The following is a 24,987-nucleotide window of genomic DNA, read 5'->3' as shown; positions in this document are numbered from 1 at the left end:
ACGCTCGGTACAACAGACTTTAAGATATAATGGACCATATTTCAACTTTAGTTTGCTCTACCTATTATGTTAACGCACCGAAGTTTACTTTTAATGGACCGCAACACAACAGACTATCGGCTACAGTGGACGAAATTGGTGGCAATTTTTGTCAAAGTTGGGCATGTAAAATGGACTTCTGCTGTTTCGCCACGGGCTGCTCTATTCCAAAATCCAGTGTCCAGTGCCATGCCGAATTATGGGTCCAGTGTCGCGCGCTAAATGCTGGGATGTATGTTGGGCAGGCGGGGCATACTGGGAGACGCTGGGTAGGGGTGCGATAAGCTGCTCTAGTGCGTGGAATGCGCTGTATTTTAACTTTAAAAAAAAGTCCTTAATGAACCGCCGACCTGGGACGCTGTTTGGCCTGTTGCAGTCAAACCCACTTATAACAATATTCAGGTGCCATGAAAATTCTATTGTTATAACTGATAATTGTTATAACCAGGTTGCATGAAAAAATCAAAATGGGGGATGGCAGAGCTGTTGTAGAGAAAACTGTAATGGCGGGGAGGCCAGTGCCCCTCCCCATCACCTTCCTCCATCTGGCTGCTGATTGTGTTCACTCGTTTAACTGCTTCCTGGGTGCACAAAATGCATGTAACAAGCCGTGGCTGTCGACGTTAAGAATAGCACTGCTATAACAACTGCAAAGAGGGGTCACGGGTGGCAAGTGATATGCAAGTGTTGCCAAAGCATTGCATTGGTGGCCCCAAAAGGAGCCTTTTAAAAATTGCTTGAAGGCTGGCACGGCAGCTTGTTGGCTTAAGAAATCCAGAAAAAACGCTGAGGTGAGATCGCCACAAGCATATCGCCACGTACTTCTCACTGGCTTGCACGAGAGAACCCTATGCCCGTCAGCCTTGCGTGCTTTATGCAAAGCTTGCCAATATCTTTCTCCAAGGCATCCAGGTGCTCCACGTAGTGCTACGGAAGGTTCCTCGTGAAAACGAAGCTCCGGAGGGACAGAATCATCTGCCGGGGCCTCCTGTGAGGACAACGTTGAGGCAGTCTGCCCTGCCGCATCATCGCTGCCGTCGCTATCTGGTGCAAGCACGTTCATGACGATCGCCTCATCGGTTCGAAGCACTTAGTTTCCAAATTTACAGCCATGCACTTTCTTTTCATCGGCAACGTCGTGCATTGCCGAGGATCAGCAGGCGGATCAGCCATCTTCCATTTCGGCGGTGAGAAACTGCGTGGCCAGGAACGATTGCGACGCAAACAATGAGGAGCCAGCGAGCAACATGCGAGCAACTTGCAAGCAGTGCAGTTGGCGCGGTCCATTCGTGTTTCGGAGGTTAGGGCGGCGTAGAGCTGTGGGCGCAGCCCATTCGTGTCCGGAGGGGTGGAAGGGCAATGGGAAAGAGGCGCATGGAGATCGCTAGAAAACGAGCGCGCGGCGGCTGTTGGAGCAGCGACCTACGTGCAGCGACCTACGTGCAGCGGCCTACGTGCAGCGGCCTACGTGCAGCGGCCTACGTGCAGCGGCTCGAATTTCCGGTTTTCTTTTCTTCTTTTCAATGATTTCGCATTTCACTGACTTTTGTCTCGGACACCTAGGAGCTAAACCTCATTGTTATAGCCGATAACGCGGCATCGGAGCATTGTAGTAAGCGGGTTATTTCACCGTGGAAAGCATACAAAAGTTGGCAGTGCAGCAGCTTCTCATTGTTATAACCAATATATTGTTAAAGCCGGTATCATTATAAGTGGGTTCGACTGTACTGCCGGGTTTGATGGCCGTTTCTTGTTCTTCGCGGAAGGGATGTGCAACATTTCCTTAGTTCAACGATCAGTTTCAATCGACACGTCTGTCAAGTCGCATATCTTCGTCAGAGAAGCATAGACTAGTGCTAGCAGCCTTCGGCGACGGTACACATACATATACAGTCAACGACTGATTTTTCGGACTCTCTAGGGAACGTAAAAACGTCTGAAAATTCAGGCAGTCCGAAAAAATGAATGCATGCAAAAAACACACTTTTTTTCTCGGATCTAGAGGTAAAGGGCGAAGTACCAGGTTTCCGCAACCCTGCCCAAGCATCAGTGAAGTGGCTATAAAAAAACGCATTCAAAAACTCTGTATGTAGCCGATTGCCGGTTTATTATGTACATGTGCATCGTCGGGCAGCCGGTTTTATTGCTGCAGTGGCTTGAAGAACTTGTTGATTGTTGTTTGGCCAGAGTTCCGGTTGCATGCGATCATATTCACCTCGATCTGGGCAAGGGTCATGTCAGCACTGTACACCGATGAGAGTCAACAATGCTCGCGTCAACTCGGCGCTTGTAGGCGGCGCAGGCATTGGCTCCTCATTTTTAACATCGGAGTCTTCTGAATACCCCACAACCTGACTCCTTGCTCCATGCCGAACTCCTTGATCACGTCAGCCTGCGATGGGCCGCTCACGACTTGCTTAATAATGGCGGCTTTCTTCTCCATCGTTAACCGGCGGTACTGCTTTCCGCGCTTCGATGCCATCGGTGAGGTGGACAAAGACGGAGTGGGGGCCATCGAAGGCAAGCGAAGTCCTCAAGTTGCGAACAGTGGAGTTCACAGACGAGCGTTGAAGCACCTAGGCCTAGCGTCACAGAGCACACTTGACACAACAGCACAACCACACACCACGCTAGCCAAAACGTGGCCTACGCAAACAAATGAAATGCGCCGCTCCGGAAACTCCGCTGGACGTGGAAGCGGAAGTGTGACGATGAACAGAACCAGCGTGGCCAGACCAAATCGGTGTGTGATGGCTAGATTTGGCTAGTTGTGGTTCAAAGCGGTGATGTGCTTCGGCTGCAGGTCGATTTCCTGCACAAGGGCGCTGCGCGAGGAGCCAAAGGACCTTCCGTCGCGTCAAAAAGTCCGAAAAATTGGACGGTGGGGGTTTCGAGCCTCCGAAACTTCAGATGTCCTTATACATTGATTCTATGGGGCTCGTGGCGGTGCCGCGAAGACGTCCGAAATATTCTGTCCGAAGTCGTTGACTGTATTTATAACGCGTCACATCGCTGCTCATCGCTTCTTGTGCTGACAGTGTAGGCATGAAAATATTCTTTAAAAACACCGATGCAAAAGCTGAAATATAGTGATTTATTAGACTTGTTAGACTTGAGTGTTATTAGACTTGTTAGATTTGTTGATTTCTGAGCCCAGACGGGCCTATAGCGTGTAGACGGACTTGGCGGATATGCTATGCCTAAGCTTTGGTGCAAGGGAACGATCTTGGCATGGGTATCGGGTGGTTACTTAGATGTGTGTATTTAGCCCTCAGAGCCTTTTATCTATTGTCTTTTAGTACACTAAGGAAAGTGGAAGCGCATGAATCACCTCAGCTTTGTTATCAGTGCGATAATATCAATCAGTGACAGGGTTCCTGGCAGTCCATTTTTCCTGGCAATCCTTCTGGATTTCGTGTCGACTCCACAGCTCTGTGACCACAGCGACAACTCTTAGTCATTGGTTGCGTACAAACTACTAAAAAACGAACCGTCATTTGCATTTGCGTGATTTCTTTCATGCATATAGCTATCCGCCCAGAAAGGAAATGCAAAAAACGAAAGTGCTGTTCACTGTCAGGTATCCATGCTTAAAACAGGGCATGAACCATGAAAGGTGTGTGATCACGCACCTTTATTCCAAGCTGCAACACGAAATAAACTTTTATGACCCCACGATGTAGCATTATTTAACAAGAGACTAGTATCTAGTGATGAAATTGTATAAAGCATTTAAGACTCAACAGTGCCTATACTCCTTGTGCATATGAACCAGTGCGGCACAAACGCAACCAGCCAGTTTCCAGTGCGAGAACCAGTGCACCCCAGCATCACAGCACTGAAACCAGTGTCTTGTCCAGTGTGACCCAGCTCTTTTCCAGCATTCTTACTGGTGTCCTAGTGACTGCCAGCGAGCACCAGCATCCCCAGTGCTATCCAGTATCAAAACATGCCCTGGTTTCACTCTGGAGGGCACTGGAAGACAGTGGTTTTTGCAATAGGGTGGCAACTCGACTTGTGAGGGTCAGCTGACGATTGTGGCTCAATATCATGCGCACTAGGGAGGGAGAAAAGCGGGGCGGAAGTGCGCCGTCTCTTGTGCACGAGACACGGGAGAGGCAAGGGAGAGGGGTGTTCTGCTCCAGTAGCTGCTGTTAACTGTGGGGCCGCGCGAGTGCCATATCATGAAATGCCATGTAGACAAAGTGTGCACCCACATGAGGACCGTATCTTGAGAGCGATCTGCGATGCGGACAAAGTGCACGCCCATGCGGGCCACATCTTCAAAGTGATCTGCAATGTGATAAAGTGCGTTCAGTGCCAGTAGCATCATACGCACTGTGCTTTTGTTGTTTAGTTCGCGTTGAAGTGAGAGACAGCACAAAGGTCAATTCACTCGCTGTTGCTGCCATGCTTCCTCACTCCGTTTTGACACCGACTTTCTGCGGTCATCAAGGAAGATATGTTGATGTTACTTCCGTGCGCGTGACACGGGGCTCGTTAATTTCGTTAGTAAGCTAGTGTTTACAACTTCATATGGCTAATAAAACTGCTATCCTTACTTGGCATACCTGTCTGCTAATTTGCTATCGCGATCAATGCTTTGCTTTTGGGCGAAACTGTGACTTTGTTTGTTTTTTTTTTTTTACTTTGGACTTTCGTCACTCCCTCTTTGCAATAACGTTGTTACACAGCTTTTTCGCTTAAATCTACGTCCGGTGCCGAATCCGCACAAAATGCCTGTCTAGTGGCACCAAAACCATCGTTCTTGAAGCAAGGAAAGCGCATTCCCGGACGATCGCTCAGTCACGGCCCAATGCATAGCACTCAATGCATTGGGCCTGTGCATAGCACTCTTTCGTGACCACAGGAACATTGGTAGTTTTTTGGTGATCTGGGAAATATTCTTCTTTCCTGCCACAGAAAATGCTTGATGTTTGTTAAAGTGTATAGTATCAAATTGTAGAGGAAGGAATTATCTTTCCAATGGTATTAATTTCAAACAACATATTTATTCAATATAGTTCAAAAAGAATTATGAAAACAAATATTGTAACAAAAACAAAAGGATTAATATAAACTTGCACAAAATAAACATTTAAAAAATTCGAAATGTACATATTGAGCACAAGGGCCATATGGAATAATCCTGCATATACAAGCTCTGTATGTACAAGATTTCTTCAGATACACAGAAAAACATTAGCCCTAGTAAACTCCCGCGCGGTACTCCTAAGTAAGGTACAGTGAAACCTCGTTAAACCGTAGTCGGCCGGAGCTCGGAAAAAGTACGTACTAAACGGTAGTACTGTTTAAGCGAAATAGCATGAGATCGCCCACTTATCTGTCGAAAACGGAACTCAGAGAGAGTGCGATGAAAGGGGAAAAACATGCAGTATTTATTCACTTCGCGGGACGTAAATGTTATTTTCGTTTGATATCGCGGCGGCCCAGCACGACGACAGCGGCCTCAAACTTACTGAAGCTGCGTGCCAGCTTCTCAGCCAGCCCCCCTCCTCTCGGCAAACACTCGTACGGCAGATTCCTCGTTGGCGTTACGTATTCTCCGTGCACGCGCGCAGTAGTGCTGCATAAGTCCCGGGGCGCCTTTTTCATTGCCGGGTGCCGGAGTTCGGAAAACTTTTCGTTTGGAATAGTTACGTTATCGCGCCCCTGTTCTCCTTGCGACGATCGCATTCATGAGGCTGACGTAACGCGCAGCTTCTGCCACTGTCGGGCCTGAATAGCCCGTGCTGTCGCTTTCCGTGTCGTCCTCATCACTGTCGCTAGTTGACACTTCGGAAACAACAGCGGCAACGATGGTGAAAAGTCGAACCTCGTAGCCGACATCTCTTCGCGGTCGCAGCAGCGCTGCCGAGCAACTTCGCATTCCAAATGCCACACACTATAGTCAACAGCAGATCCATATCGCGGGCCAGCGCCGACTTCTTCGTGTCACGTTCGGTAGCACGGACGATGTCTAATTTTTCTTCTATGCTGAGCACCCGGCGTCTTTTTTTATCCTAGCTTCGGCATGACCCGAGTCCTCGCTTGCACGACGCCACAACGCTCTCCGGCACGGCGTCCATGCGGCGTCGAAATGATGTTGATGTTGATGCGGCTTCACGTGCAAACGCACAGGGCGCTTGGAGGCCGTTGTACTGATCTCTGAGGCTTGTTGTTCTGCCGGGCCGCCCGATGGAGACGACGCACCGCCGTGTTCGCGCGACGAAAAGTGGAAACACTACGTTTTAACCGATGCGTACGCAATAAGCTGGTACGGTTTATGCGGATACAAAATACATTATGTTCAATGGCCGCTGAGTCGGGGAATTGACTTTACTACTTTTAAACCGAAACTACTGTTTAAGCGGGTACGGTTTAACGAGGTTTTACTTACCAAGGTCCACAGCCGGCCGTCTTTCGTGCGCAAAACTCTCTCTCTTGGCCACCGGCCATTAATTTTCGTCATTCGGTCCCGCCCAAACGACATTGACACCCTGCAGGTAAGAAATGGGACCCTTAGGTGTACTTAGATCAATGCACAGCAGCGGTGAAACAGTCCGAGAAGAAAGTGAAAATCACTGCCATATGCCTGTGACATTCTGGGGTGGTTGGACGCATTTTTACCATCCGTACTAAAGTCTGACGGATGGAGGTCATCTTCCAAGTCAATGCTTCATCATCCGGAAATTCAAGCCCAGATGCATCGGAAACCGTCAAAATTAACCGTTTTCATCGATGCCATCTTCGAAAGTACAAGCGCTCATTACCCTGACTACGATAGCGCTTTCAATATCCCCACATTGTAAAATAGTTCCTCTTTAACCCATTAGATGGTGCTGGCTGTCCAGAAGCACTTGGAGAGCCCCAAAATTTCAATATGTAACCATCAATAACATGCTATCGATGTGAATAAGTGCGGTCACGAAAGTGTTAAAACAACCCTTGCCACAATGCCTGCGATGTATGAGATGCTTATACTTATAGTCATGAGTGGCCTCTTCATTGAAAGAGAAATGTTTTTATCAAATGCTGGTGACAGCATTAATGTTCACTTTTCATAGTGAAAAATTCTTATACTGAATAAGAATTTTTGTTAATTGAATGTGTTAATAGTTATCTTGCTAGTAAGGTCTGCCTCTTCGAATAATCCAGCTCAAGGACAAAAATTATGCTACCTGCCACAGGTGATCTTTAACAATTTTGAAAAACTTAAAAATGATCACCCCATATACGGACCTGCCCAGTTGGCAGCGCTCCGTCAGTGCTCTAAAGAGCCACCTGGCTGGTTCTTGTTCCAGACTTCGTAGCAGAGGTTGTGCTCGAGTTACTCCTCCCAAGCTTTTAATGAGGGAGGTGCAGCCACATTTGGTTTCATTTTATGGCAGTTTGTTACCAGTAGAACCTATTGCTTCTGGTTAAAAAGACGGGTATGGAAAGAAAATACAAACGTGCCAGGGAAGAGAAAGAGACAAGTTGCACGTGGCTAATCTATGCATTATGTCTGCCTTTGCTGCTGAATGCAGTGCTGTTGGGTTTTGACCCACAAAAGGAAACAATTCCAGCTTGCAGAAAATCACTAGCAACATTGGATAACAGCAATGAGGGCAATTGCAAAGTCAGACAGTGGCAACAGGCTGTAGTGTGCGTCTCCATTACGGCATTTCTCATAGCCCCAGTGTTGTTTTGGGAGGTTAAACCCTTGAATCAATCAGTCAATCGATAGTCTGCTTTCATTTGTAAACACACGCCACTCTAATTTTGCCAGTACATGCAGGAAAGCGAAGAGTCAAGCAAGCTCGGCAGCAAAGCTGCATCTCCTCCTGTTGTACTCTGTGCAAGAATCCTGATTGGTGATGTCGGCAGTCCTCATGCAATGTCACAGAGAGCTTAGGAGCCTTGGAAGATGACTTGTTAATGTCTTGGCACAGCATGCGGTAGTGTGAGGTTGGGAGCCTGCGTGATCTTTAAACTTGTATTAAATTTATTCTCCAACTTTTTCCATTACTTCTGGGCCAGAGATAACTATGTATACAGAGGAATTGAAGAACGCAAACTTCTTCAGTCTGAACTGTTTTGTCTGTACTCTCTTAAGCCCTGGCCCAGATAAAATTGCTTCATTTAAAACTGTGGGGTTAGATTTGTGTTGCAGTGCTTTGCCATCCTGCTAATTTTCTGGTTCTACTGCCAAACACGTGAGAAAACAATAGAGAAAGAAAGGTCACTCTGATTAAATGATTTTTTTGTCATATCCGTGGGACCTTAGAAATGTACTTTGGAAAGGAGGGCTCCTCTGTGTTGCTCAGTCTCATAAGACCCAGGAGAGTTTTCTTTGTAGTAAGCTGTTAACTAGTGTGCATGTCTGCAGGCCTGCTGCAAGCAAGGATGAAGTGGGCCAGCGCAAGTTGGCAAGCCCACCAAGGAATCCCAAAAGCCGAATTTTATTCGTGCGCAACCTTGTGCGGCCTTTTACGTTGAATCAGCTGAAGCAGTTGCTTCAAGAATTTGGAGACACTGTTGATTCGGAGTTCTGGATTGACAAGATCAAATCCAAATGTTTTGTAACTGTAAGTGCTGCACTATTTTTACATGTTGTTCCTGACACTTCATAGAAGACTTAAAACGATGGCATGTGTTGAATTTTTTTTTTTATATATTTCAGTATGTATCGGAGGAAGATGCTGTCAAAGCTCGAGAAGCACTACATAACCTGCGATGGCCACTCTGCAATCCTAAAATATTGCATGTAGACTTCTCATCACCTGAAGAGGTACATTCACTATGTTGTTTGATCACCTAGGTTTTGCTGCATGAGATTCATTGCAAGAGCGGTTCTTAGTAGAGAGTTCAAGGTGTGCTCACAGTTTATACAATAATACCTCGTTAATTTTGAATTAGTAAAAACCGGAAAAAAAATTCGAGATAAGCAAAGTTGCAGAAATTGCGTTGGAAAGTCAAGTTCCTTCTAAAGAATTCACCAATACTGACCAGCTTTTCAACAAGAGCTTCTAAACTGGTACCAGAAATATCAACCAGCTCCATTTTTTTGGAAATGCCATTATCCATACAGAAATACTGCGCAAAGTTAACCTGTCTTGCGGTAGCACTTAGACCTAGAAAGGTTTCCTCGAGCTGCTTCACGCATCGTATGAGCCAATTGTTCCCGCCACTGCGCTCAACTTTATTTCGCAGCAAGGGGAAGTATGATTCTTCTTTCGGCTGATGTCAGCACCTCTTGAGGTCCTTCATCGTTGTTGCCATTGTCTTTACTGTCCCCTCTGTTTCTAGCCATCCCAGCAATTTCGGCGCTAGTAAATTTGCCTGTCACTGGTAAATCCTGCTTGCATAGCATGTACTCATGAAAGCTCGTGTGGCTTTCTGTGGCACCGTTCCCAGCAAGTCAGTCCCGTGTGTTTTTATTCTACATTGCATAGAGTAAAAAAAGTCTGGGCTACGTGTGTTGTATAGAATAAAGTAAAATGGGAACCACACCTGTGATATGGTAAATCATGTGCTTTACATAAAGAGTCGAGCATGCTGTTTTGCAGGGCCTGCCTCTGCGCACGTCTCTCACTTCACATGACGTGCCACATGGTTGCTCAATAAAGTTAATATGCCGCTAGGTTCCGACTTCACATTCGGGGAAAGTGTCCACTTTGTGGTAGGTGCGGCAGCGTTGCGCAAATCTTGATAACTGGTCCAGCAGCGGAGTTTTTGTTACACTCTCAGTCAAGATTTCGAGATATCTGCAAGTTGGCCCAAAAATACTTCGAGATAAAGGGCAATAAAAATACACGACACGTACGGGAAAGGGTTTAGTGCTGCAGAAAATTTTGACTTAACCAATTTTTCTAGATCTGAGAGTTCGAGTTAACGAGTTATTACTGTAGTTGAAGCTCGTTTGAACAAACTTGCCTCCGACGTGAGAATGCCTTTGGTATAAGCATAGATACTAATATCAGCAAGAAAGAAAGAAAGAACATTTGCAAAAGAAACTCAAATGTCCCACCAAGCCAAACTACAGACCAAAGCATATATGTCCGTCCTGAATGTACCATTTGAAATTATTCTTGCTCAGTACAGTCATCAACTGATTCTTTATGATGGAAAGACCCACATAAAGACCTGAACTTCACTATGACAGCTGTCAGGCTAGCACATGTGTGATCTAGTGCTGGACTGCCGATGAAGTCTCTTGGTACAAACGTATTGATGGCAAGCTTTCCACAATGGCTTGTCACCTGAATTTTTGTTGCAATGGGACTCCAAGGTGGCTAGGTGTAGTCCGTCGTGAAACATTTTTAATCGGAATTTTCCAATCCAAAGCCGCGATCATGTTTATGAATTCCTTCAGTGAACGGTGAGCTCTTTTATTACAATGAACTGTACTTCTGATTGTAAATGATTGTTATTGTAAATGTTATTTTTGAGCCACATAAATAGTGTTGCATTAAGGTATAGGAGGCAAATGAAGAGGTGGGCCGCATACACATAACTACCGGAAAATTCCAAGCACGTGCACCCTTTAATGTAAATCCCCCACCTGTTAAGCATTTGAAATAGCTGTGCAGTTGCAAGCAGCTGTATCGTCTCTCTCTTGCAGCAATTTTTTTTGCCATATAGAAGGTAAGAGTTTTAAAAGTGTGAGCAGTATGTCATAAAAAATATTTCACAAGCTTTCAGATTCTATGTTTACCCTATTCTAACATTTCCTTGAATGTAATGTGCACCTGAATTTAATTTGGCCCCCATGTTCAGAAGGGTTTCACAGAAGGGTTATTAAATTTTTAAATTAGCTGTGTTAATGAAAGCGGTGTGTTGCCGTCACCATTTGCTTTTAAATGGCCATGGATAACCACCACCCAGGGGCAGTATTTTCGATCAATCACTTTTACAAATATTGCTGTCACTTCCGCAAGGTTTTACGTGACTCAGCATCAGACTTGTGGAAGCATGCGGCTGACAGTGTTCCTGTCACTGTACTCAGATAGCAAGTTCGGCACAGCGCTAGAAACGCTGGTGCCGAGTGATGCAAAATCTTGAGAAAGTGATTGACCGAATATGGCTCCAGATCACAGTCAATCACCATATGAACCCACTGCAACCTTCACAAAAACATGCTCCATCGCCATCTTGTGATGGCGATGACACTGTGTCAGACTGTAGGCTATTGCAAATGCAGCGAACATGGTTTTCGTTTTCTATTTTATTGTAACGAGCAGGCAATTTTCGGACCTATTTTCTCAGAGGAAAGATGAATGTTAGATTCGAGTAAATGCGGTACAGCTAAACCTAGCAATAACCAAATTGATGAGGAACACAAAAAAATTTTGCTTTCGCAAGACTTTCGTTGTTGCGAAGTGAGACAGCACCCGATAGGTAATGCGTCGCAGAAAAAAAGCTTTACTGTCAAAATTCCGTCAGCCTACTTTGGCAAGCTTGCTAGGTTATAGAACAGTTTTGCTGACAGTACAAAGTGTGCTGCATGCGTCGATCAGCAGTGGCAACACTGCATGAGCAGTATTCTCGGTCAGTTGCTTTCGGAGATCGCTTTTGCAATATTTTGCGTAACTTGGCACTGGACACAGAGCAGCAGCGCTGCACACATGCAGCAGCATTTCTCCAGTGCACACTGTCACTCGTAGGCACCGACGTGTTCGGTGCCAAGCGCAAATGTGATCGTATCTTGTATACCCGAAAGCAGACAAACGAAATCATGGCCCCTTTGCGCAAATCACGGCCGGCACCAAATCCGCATACGAAGCCTTTCAGGTGGCACTAAAACCAGCGTTCTTGAAACAAGGAATGTGTATTCCCAGATGATGACTCAATCACAGCCTGATGCGTGACACTCCGTGCTGCAACCACCATCTCAAGCACCGTAAACAATTCCACATCATTGGGACATGAATTTCCTTGTTTTGCTGCATTTTTCTTGCAGAGACAGATTACGTACTGCACTAGATGAGCGAAGACCATACTCGCGTGTCGGTAGCAACATGCTGTCACTTCTAACAGGCGAACAACAAACAAGATGGCGACGATGAAATGGTTTTCAGCTCGATCGCTTCCGGCGCTTGGTTTTCGTAAACAAAAATGGCATCGCCCAGACAAGTGTAATGTGGTGGTATTTTACGCAATTTTAGTGCAATGCAATCGCATTGAAGCACATCTTGGAGCCCGCTAGCCTTCCGCGAGTAGGCAATATGCGAGGTTATGTTACAGCAAATTTCATTGACACAGGATTGTAGTACAGCAACAGTTCGTATTCGAGAGGTACGAAGTGCATTGAATCCTAAGGGTGTTTGCCAAAATTCTGGCAATAATTTCGTAGTCGCAAGATTTCGTTATCACGGGTTTCAACTCTACATCAATGTGGTCACCTTCAAAATACTCACCATTACACAAAACACTGGTTCCACCTCTTCTTCCATTGCTAGAAGCACTCTTGGAAGTCTTTTTCACACTTAAGCAGCGAAGTCGTCTTTTTTTTTTAAATTGTCGTCACATGCCCTAAATACTGCCCCTAGGGCACCAGTTCCCATTTGTGGAACAAAACAATTCGGCAAGTAAAACGGTGTTCCAGAACAGCGATGGAATTATGTGCCAAAGGCTCACACATTATCAATATAGAGTATTTGATTGCACGTGGCACACAGTCTCTCGGACGCTTTAGGACCTTCATGTAGAGAGCTGCATTGACAGTTTTACCTTCAGGTACGATTTTGTGGTGCACAATTCCATGGCAGTCAAAAAACAGGATCAGCATGACTGATTTTAGCTTTATTCTTCCATGCTTTTATTGGCCTTGGCTAATCTTTTTTTCCACTCCTTGCTCTGCAAAATTTTGTCACCGGTGATAATCCTTTGGAAGAATTCATTGGTGTCATCTGAAGTTTCCAATAAGTGCAACATTATTTTCATTGCAACTTTTGCTCAGGAGTCAGCAGTTTTGGCACCGTCTTGGCGCAAAAGTTTTTCATTTTCAAATTTTCAATAAAAATCCAGCGATTAAATTTTTCAAATTAAGTGCTTCTGCTATCGTTATAACAGTCATTTGTTGGTCACTGAGCACAAGAGAATGCACACAATCTGTTTTTATTTTCGTGCAAGGTGGAGGGGTGTCCTGATCTTACATCGTCCTTGGTGTCTCCTTACCATCCCAAGAACGCTGCAGCCACAAGAAATTTGATATTGATGCTTTGTTGGCACTGATAAAGTTGAGGTGGTGCAATCCATGGGTGCAATCCTGGCTGCGGCAGTCGCATTTTGATGAGGTTAAAAAGCAGAAACACTCGTGTACGTAAATTTCGGTGCACAATAAACAACCCCAGGTTGTCAGAACTAATCTGAAGTTCTCCCACTTCTGCGTGCGTTATAATCATGCCTTCATTTTAGCTTGTAAAAGCAGGGAATTGTAACTAATGCTACAGAAATTCTGAGAATTGCTTACTAATGCGCAAGCATTCTTTGGTTCGGCTGCTACTTTGCTTTTGCTTATTATTTAGCTAGTATGTGCATGTCTACCCATTGCTAACAATCATCTACTGTTAGACTATTATGATGATTACATGTGTTGACTTGACGAATTATGCGTTTATTTTGCAGATATGTCTTATCAACTGAGCCGAAATACCATCACAGCCGATTTTCTCTCTCTCTCTCTCTCTCTCATGGCACTGTCACCCCTTTTTTCCATTTTTTTTTTATTAAAAAAGGCTACCAATCGTCTACTGTTAAACTATTATCACATTTGACAATAGGCTGTTCTGTCCTCTCTCTCTCTCTCTCTCTCTTTCTCTCTCTCTCTCTCTTTTATTCCGCTATCCCAAAGAAGGCTTCTTTGTGCCTACACCAGTAGTGCAGGAAAGTAAGCTTTTAAGGAAAGCAAGCTTTCACAGGGTGTCTACCAACTGGGAAAACTGGGAATTCTCAGGGAATTTGAGAAGTGTGGAAATACTCGGGGAATTAGTGCTGCTGTCAGGGAAGATTAACTGTAACTTTATTGAAAGGGAACATAAGTCGCGGTAATGCTGGCTCAAGTAACAGAGGAATCGCAATGAATCATCTTGATGCCGTGTTGCCTTTTGGAGGAGTTGCCAGTATACAGTCAACGGCTGACTTTCTGGATGCCTGATAATTCGGACACTTCTTTTTACCACCACATAGCCCATACAGACAATGTATAGGAATGTCTGAAATTTCCGTCCAACCGTCCAACCGCAGGTACCACCACTGCCATTTTGATTACCTCGCCGCCACGAACCGGTGCTCTTGCACGCAGATCCGCTGGCAGCCGTAGCGAACCACCATGGCAACGCTAGGCCTGGCTGCTTCGACATTCGCTATTAAGCCATTTTCTTCATTCAAAGAATTCGCCACTGTCGGCAATGGCACCCACTCCGGCTTTGTGGTTCTCGCAAATGGCTTCAAAGCTTAGAAAGCATGGTGCATTGCATGTAATGCTGGTCCTCGAAAGTCAACTTTGCCTCAATACAACAATGTTACTGGGCGAAGCACATGTGAAAGTATTGAAGGGAAGCGTAACAAGCGTGGGAGGGGCAATTGTCACGGGACACAGTATATATGTATTCCTTAATTATATACGCTTGCACCTGCCATCTCCTGTCGCAGTATGAGCACCAGTATGCCTAATAAATGTGCCGGCAGGCCTTCAGAGCGGTTTCGTATGTGCCTGTTGTGATTTGAGACCTTAAGGGCACCTAAAGACAGGCGTTCATTTTTTTAGAGCTGCGTGATTGTTCGGACATTTTCACGGCCTATAGAGAGTCAAAAAAATGAGTGTTGACTGTGCAACTGACCAAAAGCATGCTTCAAATGGTTCGTGGGGCGAACATGCGGCGGAAGGACGAGAACAGAAAGGACCTAAGCATTGCGGAATGACCAGGATAGGAAGTGAGCTCTAAAAACAGTCTTGGCTGACACCGAGACTAAGGTGTCCCTCATCCGAACCAAAATAAACTGTTCAAAGCAATGAAACGCAACACTGAGGCATTGTGCACGGACTGAGCGTATGTCTGGATAGTTAAGGTTGACTTACCATCTGTTAAGAGAGAATCCCACTTCTGACAAACTTCGGGCCTCATACCATGTGATGAGCTTGCTATCTGTTAATAGAAATAGCTTATGTTCGAAAATATTTGCTTCTGTATGCATCTCCTTTTTATTCGTATTTTAGAATGTTCGACTCGATTTGCAGTGGGTTTTACGTTTATTTTATTTTATTTTTTTAGTATTCACTGTGCATTTTACTGACCCTTCCCTTCCGTTTCCTTTTTGAATTAGATAAACACTACTACTTACTGTTCAAGCTGGATTAAGGCGCTTTTTATTTTTTTACGTGCTTACTAGGGAGTGACTGCATCGAGCGATGAGTGTAAGCCCCTTGTTGATATAAAACAAAGTTCTGTGTCTCAGGGAATTTTGCAAATGCGCTCAGGGAAAACCTGGGAATTTGGAAATGTCAACTTGGTAGACACCCTGTTTCGAGTGGGCATGACGAGAATGGTTCTCTTTTTTTTATTTATTTTCATTTCTTCCATATCGACTCTAACGCTACTGATAATCTACATTTACATTATTATAACAGTTAAATGTCTTAACTTCACCAATTATACATTTTGCAAAGAGTGTGACACTTTTTGCGTTACGGACAGGTTTTACTGGCGTGCAATTTTATTTTATTGTGTAAAAGTACAATCTTCACTACTTAGTTGTGGGAGCATTGGCACACTGTGAGGCCGTGTAACATGAACTTGCGATGCTTTGTGCCCGTACAGATGGAACGTCAAAAGGAGCCTCCCACACCACCGCCACCACCACCTAGGCCAGCAGCTACAACAGAACGGAGTGTACCAGCATTTCAGCGCACTGTAGAAGTGGAAAACCGTCTGCCAGCTGGACGTGAAGTATTGCGTGACCCACGAGAAGTTTTGCGAGACCCCAGAGAGCCCCGGGAAACTAGGGATCCTCGAGAGCCTAAGGACCCTCGCGAGGCTCGGGGCACTCTTTCAGCGCCTCCAGCACGCTCAGATAGGAGTCTGATGGTTGAAAGACCGACAATCAACAGGCGGCCTGCTGTGCCAATACGTGAGTGGGACCGGGACAAACTGCGTCAGGAGACACCACCTCCACCACCTGCTGAGCGGGCACCAGCCCCATCTCGGAATAGGGCCAGTTCTCCGCCAGACAAGCGAGAACGGCGAGACAAGAAAGGTAAAGGCACCTGGCTGTTTTCTTGATTGACACTGCACACATTTGGTCACTCCATACCCAGCAATTTGCAAGCAGTGCAACTGAAGGCGTCTTTAAACCCTGGTGGCCATGGGGCATAGAAATGCACCACAGCCTCCAAGATTTCCAGGTGGTTTCACTCGCATGCAATATAAGCAGCCTGCTTGCAAGTTGACCACTTTGGATGCCATAGATAACTTCGTAATGTTCTGAAAGAGTAGAGGACAGTGTGCAAATCTGGCCAACTTTCATTTTTAGTGGATAATTCAGAACACAAAAGGAAGACATAATGAAAATGTCATTATGGGCTGGTTCTTGCAGTTGACAAAACCTACTGGAAAAGATTGATCCAGAATGGATGTACAGTGCAGACCGTTTATTACGCAAGTCGCCGGAGTCTCGGAATTTCTGCAGCATAAGCGGTACAGGACTATAACTAAAATTTGGCAGATGCACAGACTGCTTATATGTGGGAATGCGAAAGCATTGTAGTCCATTTGGCGAAATGTGTTTTTCTGCACGTTCATTGTCCGCGCAAGCTCTCGCCAGCGCCTCGAGCTCGCTTGCCCCTAGGAGTTCATAACGCGAACTGCTCAGCGTCATTCAGTTGAACTATAATAATTTTATTTTACACACGTGATGTGGCGCCATCTCCACCTGATTGATGCTTTTGGATCTTTTGCTTGCATACTTTTGTGATCACAAAACCCACCAATAGCTTTGGTGGGTCCAGCTGCTTGTGATGTGACGACATTGCAGAGTGAGAGCAAGCGATTTTTTGCTGTTTTTGACCCGAGAGTGTAATTTCCCTGCTGCATGCAGTGCAGTAATATTCTGCACACGTTCATAGCAGCCTCTGCGACAGATCGGCAACATTTTCTTACCATGTTTAAAAAGTGTTCCAGGGCCCTTTAATCGCAGCTGCACATGAGCTTTAACTTTTGTTCTCTTCCTTTGCTTGAAAGTTACTCCAAAGTCTGACCTTGCAAAGTGCTTATGCTTGTTGGCCACCTTAAAGATCTGGGGCGGTATTCTGTAAAAGTCCACCTAGTGGACTGTCCATTTCGGCCGCTGCTGATTGGATGCAGTTGTACGAACGAGGAGCCGAGCAGCCCCAGCCAATCAGCAGCGGCCAAAATGGACAGTCCACTAGGTGAACTCCTAAAAAATACATCCCCTGGCGAAGTCATTTCAGCTAGAACATGAGTGTAATTACAAATGTTGTAAGCAAATAAAGAAAACGTTTACTTTTATACTCCTTTGCAATTAAGTCTGAGTGTTAAATATTTACGATTGTTCCCTAGTGGCAAAGCGCAAATCGGAAGAGGACACACCTGCCAAATTGCTGGATGATTTGTTCCGTAAAACGAAGGCGAGCCCTTGCATCTACTGGCTGCCTCTTACTGAGGAACAGGTATGTCATGGCGCCAATGTTCTGTCTACCTCATTTTTCTTCTTATATATTTTTTTCTCTCTCTAGCAAATTCAAGTTCTCCAACTTTAAATGCATTACGAGACACTCGTCACTGACATTTAAGTTTGTGTATATTTTATGCCTATACAGAATTGCAAAAAGTATCAGAACCATTGAAAAAAACTTGAAACTTTACAAAAATGAAGTATGTTCTTGTTTGCTTCAGCTAGTACAAGCTCCTTTAAAGTATTGTGCCATTTTTTGTTCACTAAATGGTAGCCACAATGTCTCAGCAGATTCCTTAACACGCTTCCTTTTACTGTTGAGCCTTGGTATAATAGAGAGTTTTAGAATAGAGGCCCAAAACATTTTGGGGCCCCAAAAAAATAACGTTGAAGGCACTGCACATGTGCGAGGTGCAAACTGCGTTTGGGTTATTTGTCGGGCATGCTCTTTCACTGATTCAGCAGGAGTCCCAATAGCTACCCCAAAGCTTTGCATCAACAAACAAGGCAGCACCCATAGAAGCGACAGCTCTAACCTAGCGCCAAACTGGGCTCGATTCATGGTAACGCGTGAAGTTCGCAAGCTAGAAGTGACTGCGGTTATCGCTTTCAACTAACGTGTGTTATGAAGATTGATTAGTTAGATGCCACTAATTCCGAATTCGATTGTCAATTTCATGGCTCGTAGGCCAAACACAGCTTAATTTGGCTGGTGAAGGCATGTAAGGTTAGTACTCAAAAACTAAGCATAACAAATTGCTTGCTGCTAATAGAATAACGTCTTTAAAAGTGAAAACACAAAAGTCAAAATTAATATGCTTATAAAATGGTATATTTAATTATTTATAATAGCTTTTCTTTGATGCTGTAGTGGCGCTGCAAGTGCAAGATGCTATCCACAAACGCAAAGCCCTATTCTAAATCTCTTCACTCCTGTGTGCCCCAATACTAACACTCACAGAGCTCTTGGGGGCGCTGAAATTTTGGAAGCCCTATTCTAAAACTTTGTAATGAACACAAGTATAAGGAATTATTAGATGCAATGAAACCTTGATATAACGAAGTTATAAAATTGGCAGTTTACTACGTTATATTGAAATTTGATCTTTTATGAAAATAAGTGCAGTAGCAGATGAATTTTTCTTGCTCGGGATGGACGGCAATATTTTCCAAATTATCAGGCAATCGGAAAAGGTGAACTTGAATGGGAAAAAAAAGTTTATTGAATTTAAGAGTCGTCGACAAAACGATGAGGTTTCATGCCGTGTCGACAATATCTTCCCATCAGCGGTATAAAGCGAAGCCGACTATAATTTTACGTCCGCTCTGTCCTTGTGTCTGGTAGTAGAGAGCTTTAGCATGTCCGGTATTCCACTACACACCAGCACATAGGGCGAAATACCAGGTGAGCGGAGGTATAAACGTGAGCAGCCTCCACAGTGCAGCCACCTAGTGGCACAGACCTCATCCTAACACATAGCTATTACTGCAGTAACCAAGTTTATTCTACTTCGCTTCTTTCATAAATTCTCAACAATGGCATAATCATGAAACACCTTCATGGTGCTGCAGTTGCTCATCGTTACATTCAAGTATTGTACAAACTGGCAATAAGTGGGTTCAGTTATACTTCTTTCCGTCTAATTAAAGTGTTATAATGTCTGTCCCCTTTTGTTGCAACTAGGTTATAACAATAGAGTTTCTAGTCAAAAAATAGAGTGCTAGTCGGGGAAAAAAATTCATTCTTTGTACTAGAAATTTGAAAATACTGCCATTCATTTAACTTTTTATGTAGGTTTCAAATATCATTAGTTTTTGTGTAATGTCTATATTTCTTTAGTTATGTCCTACGCAACTGCAGAGTATAGTCACTACCTTGCTTATAAAGTTTTCACAAAAAGCATCGTGCTGTAGCTTATTTAGCTCGTTATAGACTGCGATGTGCTAATATCCTAACAGCATGTGCAATTCCTGAAACTATGCACAAAAAAAACTAGGACACCTTTTTAACAAATTTTTTTTTAAGCAGTTCCATATAACCCTGCACTTTAGCAGCTCTGCCGAGAGATATTGCAATTTCAAGTAGATATCAGTGTTCTGCATGTCTTAAACCGTATGTGTGATAAATATCGTTAGTATAGGACAATTATAAGTGCACAAAGTTATTCTTATGGGAGTGTGAAAAAAAATTTGTTAAAGTTTACTAATCTTTTCTTGCCTAGTTCCACTAATTATATGTGCAGTTTGGATAGATATCAGTGCTTTTCATGAAAATTTCACTTTATTTTGCAGTTGTGTAGGACATAACTAAAAAAATATGCAGTCGACTCCCGTTAAAACGAAGTTCACAAAGACTGCAAAAAACTTCGAATTAAACGAACTTCCAATCAAGCACAAAACACAAAAAAACAGCACTTTATTTGTGGCGAAATCAAGTATTTTCTCTAAGAAAAATGGTCTGTCATCTTGCTTTGCTTCTTGCCGAATCACGCTGCTGAAAGCAAGTTCTTCAGGCTGTAGATGTGGCGGAACGCTTCTTCCGCATTACCTTCAGCGGCAAAGAAGCGCTCCGCGAAAGCAAGGCCCGCAGCTACATCGGCAGCCTTAGGTTGCGGCTCGCCTTCAACGTCATGGTCGCTTTCCTGGGTCGCTTGCTGGGGCCGAATAATCTCTACAATTTCGCTATCTGTCAGCGCAGCGCACGTTTCGACCGCCTTGTCTACGGCGACGTAATCTTGAAAATTGACGTCCCCGAGAGCATCACCAAAATCAGTGCCGTCAAGCTCGCTTGTTGACGCTTCCTCCGCTGAAATTTCGGAGGCATCCTCCGAAAAAGCTGCCACAAAACCGCAGGCCCTGAAGCAGTTTGCGATTGTTTCTTGCTTCACACGATCCCATGCTCGTGTCAACATGTGGATGGCACTAAGCAGGCTCACCTCGTACTTTGTGGAGCTATCCATACACAAAATCATGCGCTCGAGGAGGTGCCGCCTGTACAGGACTTTAACATTCTTGATGATGCCTTGGTCCATTGGCTGCAAAACAGCCGTTGTGTTTGCAGGCAAAAATGCGAGGCGTATTGCACTCACGGCTTGCACATTCACGTGAGCACTGCAGTGATCGACAAGGAACAACACCTTGCGGTTCGAAGCAGCAAACTTGCGGTCCAATTTGCTTATCCAGCTCGTGAAGATTTCGGCCGTCATCCACGCTTTTCTGTTCGCCTCATAGTCCACAGGCAGCGTCTTCACGCCTTTAAAACATCTCGGCTTCGCGGCTTTCCCGATCACAAGTAACCGACATCGTTCCGTGCCAGTCATGTTTGCCGCGATCAGCACCGACACTCTCCTTGCTGCGTTTGCCCCCAGCACAGTCGTCGTCCTTGAATGTCAGGGTCTTCTTTGGTAGAAGCCGATAGAAGAGTGCAGTCTCATCTGCATTGAAGATGTTTTCCGGTCTGTATTCGGCGAGATATTCACGCAGCTTTCCGTCCTTCCACGTGGCGCATGTTTTCTGGTTAACGGACGCCTTTTCACCACACACGCTCTTGAAAACCAGGTCATGGCTATCTTTAAAGCGCGTCAGCCATCCATCTGACGAAATGAAGTCATCGATCCCCAACATTGCTGCAAGCGTTCAGGCTTTCATCGCAATTATGTCTCCGCTGAGAGGAAGTTTGTTGCTCCTGGCCTCCCTAATCCAAACCAGCAGAGCCTTCTCCAACTCTGGGTAAGCGCCGGTGCGCATTCGCTTCCGAGAAGTCTTGAACTTGTCGTTCTCAAATGCATCCATTAATGTGCGCTTGTTCTTGATGTAGTTTGAGAGCGTGTTCGGCTTGATCCCGTACATCCGCGCTATGTCTTGTTTGGCGGCACCTCCCTTCTCAACTTCCTTCAAAACCTCGACTTTCGTTGCCAGGTCGAGCGTGTGATAAGAGCCACGGTTTGCCATGGCTATAAACTGCGCGTCTAGGTACAGTGAATTCCGAATCACCCGTGGAACAACCTAGCCTACGAGCTACCCGCACAAAGGCGCTCGACCAACACACGCCTCCACATACGCTGCGCACGCTGCAAGACTAATCTCGCACAATTTCGCCACTGCCAGTATGCAGCGCTGCGTGCATCTATGGCACCCGTGTGGCCTCCGCGATCAGCTCCGGCCACGCGCGGTAGCCGCGCGTGGCCTCCGGCGGCAGCTGCTTCGCCTCCCGCTGGAGTTTATCGCGGAGGCCACGGCAGCCGTAGCAATGACTAATCGCGCCGCTCCAAGAAGGATGGCATTGCGGGCGGCTGCGGTGGCGATGACACCAACCCGGAGCACGGAACTGTTGCAACACTTGAAAAATTGCACATTCTACCAAAGAATGACGGTCACCTCGAGGATCCCAGCTGAAAATTAACTTCCAATTAAACAGTATTACTGAACGAGGACTTCGAATTATCGAGCGATTTCTTCTATAGGATTACATGCAAAACTGACGGGACCAGCACTTCACTTCTAATTAACCGAAAATTCCAATTAAGCGGCTTTGAATTATCGGGAGTCGACTGTAGTAGCTACACAACAACTAATGACATATTTGACATCTACATAAAAAACGATATGAATGGCAATATTTTCAACTCTATAGTACAAATAAAAAAATTTTTTTATTTCGAGTAGCATCTCCCCTTAAGTAAGTACGACTATTAACATGGTTCAGTATTCATTACCTATAGAGTCTCATTTCTCCTTTCAACATTTAGATAGCACGAAAAGAAGAAGAGCGGAAGCAGCGGCGACAGGAGCGGGAGCGTCGACGGCAGCAGCAGCAACTACAGGAAGAGGAAGAGCGTCGTAAACGAGCCCTTGCTCGTGACATGGCTGCAAAGACGAAGCAGGTGACGGATATATGCATTTTTAGCTTGGCGCAAAGTGTGGTTTGCACACTAGTCAACTGATTTTGTGGACAAGTAAGAGGACTGTGGAAATGCTTCACCCGCCGTGGTTGCTCAGTGGCTATGGTGTTGGGCTGCTGAGCACGAGGTCGCGGGATCGAATCCCGGCCACGGCGGCCGCATTTCGATGGGGGCGAAATGCGAAAACACCCGTGTGCTTAGATTTAGGTGCACGTTAAAGAACCCCAGGTGGTCAAAATTTCCGGAGTCCTCCACTACGGCGTGCCTCATAATCAGAAAGTGGTTTTGGCACGTAAAACCCCAAATATTATTATTATTATTGGAAATGCCTGGCATAAGAAAAAGTGAATTCAGCAAAAAAAGAGGAATTTATTCATTACCCAGCCATCTAGCAGAAAGAAGGCTTGTTGATTTATTTGCTTTAGCAAATTATCTCCTCAAAATTTTGTGATAATGCATTCACATTCATCCAACATACATGCTGTTCAAGTTTCAAGATCCTCATAGTGAAGGCATCATGTGGAGGTAATGGGCACCTTGATTTGTGGGGTGTCTACCAACCAGGAAAATTCGCCAATTCTTGGATATTTTGAATAGTCTGGAAATACTCAGGGAAAACATGGGGAATTTGGGCTTCTATTAGAGAAAATGAGCTGAAATCTTCTAGAAAGGGAAGAAAGACGCAATAATGCTGGCCCAAGTAACAAAAGAGGAATCATACTGAATTGTCTTTGACGCCGTGTCGTCCGTTGGAGGAGTGGCCAATGTAGAGTCAACGACCAACTTTCTGGACGCCCGATAATTTCAACACCTTCACGGCACCACCACGTAACCCCATAGAATCATTGTATGAAAATATCTAAAATTTCGGACACAAGAACCCTTCGGGCCATCCAATTTTCCGGACATTTTGCCGTGACCGCAGGTCCACAACAGTGTTAAAGCCGCCGCCTTGAACCGGCGCTCTCTCATGCAGATCCACTGGCAGCCTTGCAGTCACCATTGCGGCAACACTAGGCCTAGCTGTTTCAACGTTCGCTATTCAGCTTCTTGCTGTTCTGTGCTGTGTTCTTCATTGAAAGAATTTGCCGCTGTTAGCACTGGCACCGACTCTGCCTCTTGTGGTCCTTTGACGTCCTTCCTGGGCTTCAAAGCTCGGAAAGCACAACACGTTGCATTAAGGGGGGACGCGGGGATCAGATCGCGAAAATCGCAAAAAAGATCGATTTTTGGCAACGACGCGTTTCCGTATCTGCAATGCCTAATCTACATTGTATCAAAATGGTTTGACTGAAAACGCACTAAAAGTGCCCGAAAAAAATTAATTTATCAGTGCGTAGGGCCAGAAAACAGCTTCAAATCGCGTAAAATCACCGCGGTTCGCGGAGCCCTAACTCGTCTTTCCCGCCACCGAACGCCGCCATCTTGGTATCGTACGAAAGCTCGAAGCTTCGCCATTCCGTTTCTGAATTCTTCGGTCGTCGCCATCTTGTAACAAACGCACAAACACAAAAGACGCGCGGGTCTGCTAGAGGCGGTCACACGGGCCCTGCGATGAAAGCGGGCCTCCCATTGGTTGCCGTACTGAAAGGCGTCTCGCCATTGGTTGCTGCTGCAGCAGCGGGCAAGCTGGCAACCACAGCGGACCGCAGTTGTCTGCTTTGAAAACCACGCCAGCGTGTTTCTTCGTTCGACACTCGCAGAATTCGGATTTATTAAAGCTCCCAGGTCAGTGATGGATCGTCGCTCGTTCGAAAAGAACCTTTAAATGAAGCATGCCTTCGGAAAACGGAAGCGCAAGCCTCCTACGGCGAGAGAGAGACGGCGGCCAGCGGAAGAAGCGAACCCCGACTGAACACGCGGATAACGTGCCGCGTATCTTGCACCGGGCGATTCTAGCAGCGAAGCCGACAATCGCCCTGTGACATCGACACTGATAACCAAGCCACCGGAAGACGTGCCAACGGAGGCTCTCGCACCTGTGCGTACGGCCGCGCGAGTCAGCAACCGAGATCGCGTTGTTGGAGGCGACGCGGGTCGAAGGTCTCCATCGCCGGCAGAGACAGTGTGCGTTTCCGATGCATCGTGCGACAGGGACACGCAGCCTGCGAGTGAGCCCCAACCATCGACGAACTATACTGTATGGTGACTCAAGGTTCACCAGACGAATCGTCGCACGATTCAGATGCGCCTCGAACCGCGGTTTGTGTCAGCGGTGACTGCAGAAGTGCAGGCATGCAGCGTTCGCGACTCCCTTCGCGCAGTGTCCGCGACTGAGCGGAAGCAGCAATGCCAAGAACAAATTTCGGCCCCTTGTGACTGTGAATTCATTATTATGCCTGTTTCCACGATGAACTCTTTGATCGCTAAA

General features: G+C 45.6%; 1 protein-coding gene across 4 annotated transcripts in view; it reads left to right on the top strand.

The window, feature by feature from the left end:
- Acn (apoptotic chromatin condensation inducer acinus) overlaps positions 1 to 24,987 on the top strand; it is a 104,328-nt gene that overhangs the window by 66,522 nt on the left and 12,819 nt on the right. For all 4 annotated transcript variants that reach the window (XR_010567464.2, XM_065444175.2, XM_065444176.2 and 1 more), the window contains 5 exons: positions 8,411 to 8,609; positions 8,705 to 8,812; positions 15,843 to 16,278; positions 17,601 to 17,710; positions 22,464 to 22,598. Coding sequence is in view for 3 of the 4 variants with exons in the window: in XM_065444175.2 (XP_065300247.2) it covers positions 8,411 to 8,609; positions 8,705 to 8,812; positions 15,843 to 16,278; positions 17,601 to 17,710; positions 22,464 to 22,598 (988 nt within the window). In the remaining variant the exon portion in view is untranslated. The remainder of the gene's footprint in view (positions 1 to 8,410; positions 8,610 to 8,704; positions 8,813 to 15,842; positions 16,279 to 17,600; positions 17,711 to 22,463; positions 22,599 to 24,987) is intronic.

This window comes from Dermacentor albipictus, chromosome 1, assembly GCF_038994185.2.
Source record: "Dermacentor albipictus isolate Rhodes 1998 colony chromosome 1, USDA_Dalb.pri_finalv2, whole genome shotgun sequence".
In the NCBI taxonomy this organism is placed as follows: domain Eukaryota; kingdom Metazoa; phylum Arthropoda; class Arachnida; order Ixodida; family Ixodidae; genus Dermacentor; species Dermacentor albipictus.
The sequence above is the reverse complement of the archived record's forward strand: the minus strand, read 5'-3'. Positions and strand labels throughout refer to the sequence as shown.